The sequence below is a fragment of the Bufo bufo genome, chromosome 7 (genome assembly GCF_905171765.1).
Source record: "Bufo bufo chromosome 7, aBufBuf1.1, whole genome shotgun sequence".
Classification (NCBI taxonomy): Eukaryota; Metazoa; Chordata; class Amphibia; order Anura; family Bufonidae; genus Bufo; species Bufo bufo.
In genome coordinates, this window is record NC_053395.1 from 87,332,470 (window position 1) to 87,342,297 (window position 9,828).

At 46.5% G+C, this 9,828-nt stretch overlaps 1 protein-coding gene across 1 annotated transcript in view; it reads left to right on the forward strand.

Moving 5' to 3' along the window:
• Window positions 1–9,425, forward strand: part of PDAP1 (PDGFA associated protein 1) — a 43,934-nt gene extending 34,509 nt beyond the window's left edge. Inside the window, exons 5-6 of the mRNA XM_040441061.1 lie at window positions 7,332–7,483; window positions 9,107–9,425. Of these exons, the coding sequence (XP_040296995.1) occupies window positions 7,332–7,483; window positions 9,107–9,165 (211 nt within the window). The 3' untranslated portion in view covers window positions 9,166–9,425. The remainder of the gene's footprint in view (window positions 1–7,331; window positions 7,484–9,106) is intronic.
• The last annotated feature ends 403 nt before the right edge of the window (window positions 9,426–9,828 follow it).

The following is a 9,828-nucleotide window of genomic DNA, read 5'->3' on the forward strand; positions in this document are numbered from 1 at the left end:
GCGGAGGGCGGCGTAACGTCACTTACTCACGTGACGCACCTGCTCCGCCTCCTTCATTCATAAAGTGGGCGGAGCAGGTGCGTCACGTGAGTAAGTGACGTTACGCCGCCCTCCGCTCTGCCTGCAGAGTTGTTACTGGAGCGTCACGATTGTAAGGTAAAATAAAGATGCAGTGAGTGATTAGTCTGCTGTGAGCAGCAGGGCCGGGGCTGTTATGGGTAGGGGGATCGGTCTATGGCACTGCTATGGGGAGGGGGGATCTGTGCACTGTTATGGGGAAAGGGATCTGTGCACTGTTATGGGGAAAGGGATCTGTGCACTGTTATGGGGAAAGGGATCTGTGCACTGTTATGGGGAAAGGGATCTGTGCACTGTTATGGGGAAAGGGATCTGTGCACTGTTATGGGGAAAGGGATCTGTGCACTGTTATGGGGAAAGGGATCTGTGCACTGTTATGGGGAAAGGGATCTGTGCACTGTTATGGGGAAAGGGATCTGTGCACTGTTATGGGGAAAGGGATCTGTGCACTGTTATGGGGAAAGGGATCTGTGCACTGTTATGGGGAAAGGGATCTGTGCACTGTTATGGGGAAAGGGATCTGTGCACTGTTATGGGGAAAGGGATCTGTGCACTGTTATGGGGAAAGGGATCTGTGCACTGTTATGGGGAAAGGGATCTGTGCACTGTTATGGGGAAAGGGATCTGTGCACTGTTATGGGGAAAGGGATCTGTGCACTGTTATGGGGAAAGGGATCTGTGCACTGTTATGGGGAAAGGGATCTGTGCACTGTTATGGGGAAAGGGATCTGTGCACTGTTATGGGGAAAGGGATCTGTGCACTGTTATGGGGAAAGGGATCTGTGCACTGTTATGGGGAAAGGGATCTGTGCACTGTTATGCCCATAACAGTGCACATATCCCCCCCCCCTCCATAACAGCGCCACCCACAGATCCCCCTCTCCATAACAGCGCCACCCACAGATCCCCCTCTCCATAACAGCGCCACCCACAGATCCCCCTCTCCATAACAGCGCCACCCACAGATCCCCCTCTCCATAACAGCGCCACCCACAGATCCCCCTCTCCATAACAGCGCCACCCACAGATCCCCCTCTCCATAACAGCGCCATCCACAGATCCCCCTCTCCATAACAGCGCCACCCACAGATCCCCCTCTCCATAACAGAGCCACCCACAGATCCCCCTCTCCATAACAGCGCCACCCACAGATCCCCCTCTCCATAACAGCGCCACCCACAGATCCCCCTCTCCATAACAGCGCCACCACAGATCCCCCTCTCCATAACAGCGCCACCCACAGATCCCCCTCTCCATAACAGCGCCACCCACAGATCCCCCTCTCCATAACAGCGCCACCCACAGATCCCCCTCTCCATAACAGCGCCACCCACAGATCCCCCTCTCCATAACAGAGCCACCCACAGATCCCTCTCTCCATAATAGCGCCACCCACAGATCCCTCTCTCCATAACAGCGCCACCCACAGATCCCCCTCTCCATAACAGAGCCACCCACAGATCCCCCTCTCCATAACAGCGCCACCCACAGATCCCCCTCTCAATAACAGCGCCAATCATTAAAAAAAAAGTATTTTAAAAGTATTTGGGCAAAAAGGCAGTTTCGGTTTTCGGTCAAGGGCATCCTGAAGTTTCGGTTTCGGACCAGAATTTTCATTTCGGTGCACCCCTAAAAATAAATGATGCCAATCCTCAAACAATCCATGTTAATTCCAGGTTTTGAGGCACCAAAACACGGAAAAAGTCAAGGGGGGGGGGGGGGGGGGTGATGTGTCATGTGACTGTCAGACTCCCCTTCCCCCCCCCCCCCCCCCAATTACTGTGTAGACAGCACAGTCTCTTTACAGCTATTTGCCAATAGCAGAGGGATTAAAGAATTTTCATACTCCAAAAAATCCTTGTGGGTATTGGTTTAGAAACATTGAGAAATACTGTAGTGAGAGTTCTTTACAGGGATTCTGTTCTGGCGACTAAAGAGAGTAGTTTGATTAGAGAGTGCTTCTCTCCTCCATCCATATACAGTCATGTCCATAAATATTGGGACATCTACACAATTTTTAAAAATTTGGCTCTATACACCACTGCAATGGATTTGAAATGAAACGAACAAGATGTGCTTTAACTGCAGACTGTTGGCTTTAATTTGAAGGTATTTACATCCAAATCACGAACGGTGTAGGAATTACAACAGTTTGCATATGTGCCTCCCATTTGTTAAGGGACCAAAAGTAATGGGACAATTGGCTTCTCAGCTGTTCCATGGCCAGGCGTGTGTGTTATTCCTTCATTATCCCAATTACAATGAGCAGATAAAAGGTCCAGAGTTTGGGCTCTGTTGGTGTCAACTCTCAAGATGAGATCCAAAGAGCTGTCACTATCAGTGAAGCAAGCAATCATTAGGCTTAAAAAACAAAACAAACCATCAGAGAGATAGCAAAAACATTAGGCGTTGACAAAACGTTGCTGTTTGGAACAGAAGGAATGCACCGGTGAGCTCAGCAACACCAAAAGACCCCGAAGACCACGGAAAACAACTGTGGTGGATGACCGAAGAATTGTTTCCCTGGTGAAGAAAACACCCTTCACAACAGTTGGCCAGATCAAGAACACTTTCCAGGAGGTAGTGTATGTGTGTCAAAGTGAACAATCAAGAGAAGACTTCACCAGAGTGAATACAGAGGGTTTACCACAAGATGTAAACCATTGGTGAGCCTCACAAACAGGATGGCCAGATTAGAGTTTGCCAAACAACATCTAAAAAGCCTTCACAGTTCTGGAACAACATCCTATGGACAGATAAGACCAATATCAACTTGTACCAAAGTGATGGGAAGAGAAGAGTATGGAGAAGGATAGGAACTGCTCATGATCCTAAGCATACCACCTCATCAGTGAAGCATGGTGATGGTAGTGTCATGGCGTGGGCATGTATGGCTGCCAATGGAACTGGTTCTCTTGTATTTATTGATGAAGTAACTGCTGACAAAAGCAGCAGGATGAATTCTGAAGTGTTTCGGGCAATATTATCTGCTCATATTCAGCCAAATGCTTCAGAACTCATTGGACGGCGCTTCACAGTGCAGATGGACAATGACCCAAAGCATACTGCAAAAGCAACCAAAGAGTTTTTTAAGGGAAAGAAGTGGAATGTTATGCAATGGCCAAGTCAATCACCTGACCTGAATCCGATTGAGCATGCATTTCACTTGCTGAAGACAAAACTGAAGGGAAAATGCCCCAAGAACAAGCAGGAACTGAAGACAGTTGCAGTAGAGGCCGGCAGAGCATCACCAGGGATGAAACCCAGCGTCTGGTGATGTCTATGCGATCCAGACTTCAGGCTGTAATTGACTGCAAAGGATTTGCAACCAAGTATTAAAAAGTGAAAGTTTGATTTATGATTATTATTATTATGTCCCATTACTTTTGGTTACATATGTGCCTCCCACTTGATAAGGAAACTGTTGTAATTCCTACACCGTTCACCTGATTTGGATGTAAATACCCTCAAATTAAGGCCTCCTGCACACGACCGTTGTGTGCACCCGTGGCCGTTGTGCCGTTTTCCGTTTTTTTTCGCGGACCCATTGACTTTCAGTGGGTCCGTGGAAAAAACGGGAAATGCACTGTTTTGCAGCCGCATCCGTGATCCGTGTTTCCTGGCCGTGAAAAAAATATGACCTGTCCTATTTTTTTCACGGCCAACGGTTCACGGACCCATTCAAGTCAATGGGTCCGTGAAAGAACACGGATGCACACAAGATTGGCATCCGTGTCCGTGATCCGTGGCTGTAGGTTAGTTTTTATACAGACGGATCCGAAGATCCGTCTGCATAAAGCTTTTTCAAAGCTGAGTTTTCACTTTGTGAAAACTCAGAACCGACAGTATATTCTAACACAGAAGCGTTCCCATGGTGATGGGGACGCTTCTAGTTAGAATACACTACAAACTGTGTACAAGACTGCCCCCTGCTGCCTGGCAGCACCCGAACTCTTACAGGGGGCCGTGATCAGCACAATTAACCCCTTCAGGTGCGGCACCTGAAAGGGTTAATTGTACTATCATATCCCCCTGTAAGAGATCAGGGCTGCCAGGCAGCAGGGGGCAGCCCCCCCCCCCCCCTCCCCAGTTTGAATATCATTGATGGACAGTGCGGCCCCCCCCCCCCTCTATTGTAATTATTCGTTGGTGGCACAGTGTGCGCTCCCTCCCTCTATTGTAATAATTCGTTGGTGGCACAGTGTGCGCCCCCCATCGGCCCCCCCCTCCCTCTATAGCATTAACAACATTGGTGGCCAGTGTGCGGCCTCCCATCTCCCCCCCCCCATCATTGGTGGCAGCGGAGTTCCGATCGGGGTCCCAGTTTAATCGCTGGGGCTCCGATTGGTAACCATGGCAACCAGGATGCTACTACAGTCCTGGTTGCCATGGTTACTTAGCAATAGTACAATAGTAGAAGATTCATACTTACCTGCTGCTGCGATGTTCGTGTCCGGCCGGGAGCTCCACCTACTGGTAAGTGACAGCCTCAGGTCTGTGCGGCGCATTGCTAAATGAACTGTCACTTACCAGTAGGAGGAGCTCCCGGCCGGACACGAACATCGCAGCTCCCAGGTAAGTATGAATCTTTTACTATTGTACTATTGCTAGTAACCCGCTGCCACCAATGATCGGGGGGGGGGGGGGGGGGGCCATGGGAGGCCGCACACTGGCCACCAATGTTGTTAATGCTATAGAGGGAGGGGGGGGGCCGATGGGGGGCGCACACTGTGCCACCAACGATTTATTACAATAGAGGGAGGAAGGGGGGGGGGGCGCACACACTGTGCCACCAACGATTTAGTACAATAGAGGGAGGAAGGGGGGGGGGGCGCACACTGTGCCACCAACGAATTATTACAATAGAGGGAGGGAGGAAGGGGGGGGGGGGCGCACTGGCCACCAATGATATTCAAACTGGGGGGGGGGGGGGGTCTGCCCCCTGCTGCCTGGCAGCCCTGATCTCTTACAGGGGGATATGATAGTACAATTAACCCCTTCAGGTGCGGCACTTGAGGGGTTAATTGTGCTGATCACGGCCCCCTGTAAGAGTTCGGATGCTGCTAGGCAGCAGGGGGCAGTCATGTACACAGTTTGTAGTATATTCTAACTAGAAGCGTCCCCATCACCATGGGAACGCCTCTGTGTTAGAATATACTGTCGGAAATGAGGTTTCACGATCTAACTCATATCCGACAGTATATTCTAACATAGAGGCGTTCCCATGGTGATGGGGACGCTTCAAGTTAAAATATACCATCGGATTGGAGAAAACTCCGATCCGATGGTATAAAAGGGACTCCAGACTTTACATTGAAAGTCAATGGGGACGGATCCGTTTGAAATGGCACCATATTGTGTCAACGTCAAACGGATCCGTCCCCATTGACTTGCATTGTAATTCAGGACGGATCCGTTTGGCTCCGCACGGCCAGGCGGACACCAAAACGACTTTTTTTTTCATGTCCGTGGATCCTCCAAAAATCAAGGAAGACCCACGGACAAAAAACTGTCACGGATCACGGAAAAACGGGACCCGTTTTTGCGGACCGCAAAAAAATACGTTCGTGTGCAGGAGGCCTAAAGCTGACAGTCTGCAGTTAAAGCACATCTTGTTAATTTCTTTTCAAATCCATTGTGATGGTGTATAGAGCCAAAATTTTTAGAATTGTGTCGATGTCCCAATATTTATGGACTTGATTGTATACAGCTCATATGTAAAGAAATTCTGTGTATGCAATACTTGTATATATTTAGAAAAATGCCAGTGTTTGTATATATTTATATAAATGAGTGCATGTTGTTGGGCTCAGAGTTTGAATAGGAGTTGGCGATTACAGGTTTCGCAGGATTCAGTAGTTAAAAAAGTCCAACAATGTTTATTTTTCGTCCAACACAAAATCATGGACAAGTTATATGTTCACTTGTATGACTCCATGGCAAAATAAACCTAAAAAGTCCTTGCCCTTCTAGGTGCAAACTAAACAGAATAGTCACCTCACCTAGGTACTTGGTAAACCCACGATCAGGCTCTCCTCAGCCGGCAGGTCATGCAGCTTCCACTCAATGACAGCATTTCAGCCTTGTATTTATCTCCACAGTAATGAGTCCATCAGCAACACCTGGGTTTGCCTCAGGCTAAGGAGAAGTGGTGTACTGGAGTGAGGCAGGGAATGGCAGGCCCTTCACCCATCTGAGCATTCTGGGTGAAATAAAACCCTCCTCCAGTACTTTACCAGTCACCCTGTTACAATGTATATAAATGTGTATGTACATGTTTTGATAAATGTATATAAATATAAAAATGTGTGTGATATATTGTATAGGATCGCGCTCTCTCTCAGGAGGTTGCATTCACAGACTTCTCTGACAACGGGGTTCAAGTCCAAAAGGTGCTTTATTTTGGCACTTCAGAACCATCACACACACACAAACATCAAAAATAAACACCTGCCCGTCTGGGCTCTACCTAATACACGTGTTGTCTCTACCTCACCTATAGAGCGCCGTTCACACACAGGATTAGATCCGGCTTCCTCAACCATATATCCCCCCCCCCCCCCAAACTTTAGGCTTTACAGAGCCTTGTGACCCCTCAGCCCTCTTGGCTGAGACCACACAGAACATCTCAGGCTCCCCTTTCTCACAGGCTTCCTCAACCTTTCTCCCTCCAAGTCATACAGAGGTTTTTTTATTTTTTATTTTTTTTATTTTTTTTTATCCCTCCTTGATTACAGCAGCAGGCCTCACCTGCGATCACCTCCAGCAAAAGAAAATACATGTAGTGGAAGGGTGTGGACTGGCAGATCCCACTGCCAAATCTATCCCCCAGTCCACATGAAATCCAGCCCTGAACAACATCTAGACCAGGGGTGCACAACCTGCGGCCCGGGGGCCACATGCGGCCCTCGATACCATTCTGTGCGGCCCCCAACCATCTGGTAACAGACATGTATGTCTATGTCTTACAGCTGCTCACATGTATCTTTCATGTATTGTCCCATTAGATGGGAATACTAGAAGTGTAACTAGACATATATGATACATACTGTATGTTCAATATTCCAAAAATATAGTATTTCAGTTTGTAATACCTCTTCAAGTTTTATTTTCGGCCCTTGGAATTGCTTTAGGCTGACAATGTGGCCCCCAACCAGAAAAGGTTGTGCACCCCTGATCTAGACAGAATGCTTTCCACTATTCCAATGGATAGTGGATCCTGAATAATAGTTTCTGCTTTTTATTTGGAACAGGGAAGAAATAGAAAAGCAGAAGGCAAAAGAACGCTACATGAAGATGCATTTAGCAGGAAAAACAGACCAAGCAAAGGCTGACTTGGCCCGTTTAGCAATCATTCGAAAACAGAGGGAAGATGCGGCAAAGAAAAAGGAGGAAGAAAAAAAAGGTAAGTGTCATGTGGGTCATTCTATCCAATTCGGTCATCCGTTTACTGCATTATAGATACAGGAGCAACACTAGGTTTATACTTCAGTGCCTACACTGTTTGCAGGCACTGAATGAGACTTCTGAGAACCCTATACTCTCCTGGCACTGTGTATGTGTGCTCAGAGAATCAGTGGTAACAGCCAGTAGCAGGACGCTGTTAGTGGGGCCTACTGGACCCAGCTCAGTCCTAAAAGCAACACTACTTAATATAACTGCTAAATTCTTAAAAATGAAAACTACAACATGTAATTAAAAACATAATTTGTGGAGAGATTGGCCATATTAACCAATCATATGCCACCTATCGAAAATGAAAGCATTGAACTGTTTAGTTGCCACGGGCAATTACGCCACGTGTTACTTTACAAGGTTTGACACCTTTTTTCCACTGTACAATTAAATGTAAGAGCCATGTCCTTTCAGAGTCTATTGACATGAGCTGTTCCTATGTATTATCTCTCCTTGCTACCCGCATGTGCCACTGCCTGACCGCTGGATTAACTGACCTGAACCTTAAGCATCATGGATGCCTAAGATTCGTTGAGTTTGGTTCAAGTAAACCTGTGGTCGGCCCTATGACCTACGTGAGTAACGTGGATGGATAATACAACTGGCATGCTGGTTGTATAGCTTCTTGTGGGGCTGTCACATTGACTAATGTGAATTTACCTACTGTACATTTTGGTGTAAGTTGCAGCAAAACTGTGACACAGTTTGACGCATCAATGTTTAGAGAAGTTATCTGCAGCTAGCCTGACGAGGGGTATGACCTAATATGCAACATTTTGCACTACAATTCTGGGTCAAATTCTGTCTCAAAGTAAGACAACCAGTAGTTGGTATAGAGCTAGACAAGTGTCCAGACCTGCTCCACGTTTATCATCCAACCTGAGACCTTTGATTAATCTAGTCTGTCTGATTTCATTTTTCCCCTATTTTAAAAGGAGGGATTTGGGTAATGATATTAAAGTGATAGAGTTTCTGATAATGCTGATCCCTAATGTTTAGTTTAGTTAAAGGGGTTGTTCGGTTTAAGGGAGAATCCGGACAATTCTCCAGATCAAGCTGCACTGAAGAACGGGTAAGTACTTACACATCCCATGCCATCACCCTGGTTTTTCCGGCTCGGCTGGTTTTTCCCCGACTGCAGTGGTGAAGTCAAGTTGACAAAACATGACCACAAAAGCCATTCGCTGGTGTCTGCAGGTGCACCACTGAGGCCAGTGACTGGCTACAGCAGTCATGTGTTGATGATCTATTAACCGGGCTTGGTAAATGAGCCCAGCTGGCATAACCGGAATGATGGCATGGGATGTGGCAGGTAAATACTTATCTGTTTTTCATTGCAGCTTGATCAAGGGGATTGTCTGGCTTTAAAGTGATGGAGAAGTAGGTGAAGAGGAGTACGTACTATACACTGGTTACATACTGCTCACAGGATGCCTCACTCATGCTGAGAACAAATAACTGTATATCCATAGGGTTGATCGCATCTACCGTCCAGTGGCATTACCAGATGACTGTAACTATTGCTGTAAATATGACAAATACGGTTTCTTCATATTTATATTTTATTTTGCAGTAAAAGATGTGACGGGATCTGCAGCCAAAGGAATGCAATCAATGTCTCTTAATAAATAACTGTACCGCACAGAGACCACATTCGGCGGATCCTAGGACCAGTGCAGCTGTATGGTCTGTAGACTAAGTGTCTAGACAGTACTCTGGTCCCTTGTGTGTCCACAATATGCTTTCCCTGATCAAGTCGTGACAGCGTTTACATGCTGAGGATATTGCAAAGAAAGACTGGACATGCACTGAGCACATATTTATTTAATGCTGAGTGTTTGTGGAGCTTGGGGTCCTGAAGACAGGAATAAAGTTTGGAATTCAAACTAAAATTTGTTTTGTTTTTGTTTTTTTAGTTCTGTCTGTGCTTAAAGGGAACCTGTCACCTCTACTATGCTTCCCTCACTGAGCATTTCTAAATGTTCACTATGTTACCCTAAACATATAAATTACACTTTTAATTTCATTTGCAGACCAATTCAATAAGTATTATGCATTTTTGTACTTCCCGCCTTTCATGTAAATTAACATAAGTCATATCTTGTGTTACCAGAAAAGTCATATTTTCAAGCTCTGACTCATCTCAGGTTCATTTGCATATGTATCAAACAGTTTTAATACACAATAAAAGCACACAGAGCTATGGGGACTGGGTATTGCGGATGTGCTAGCGGCCATCTAGCAACCCATGTCCTCAGCTCTATACACAAAATCCAGGTGACAGGTTCCCTTTAA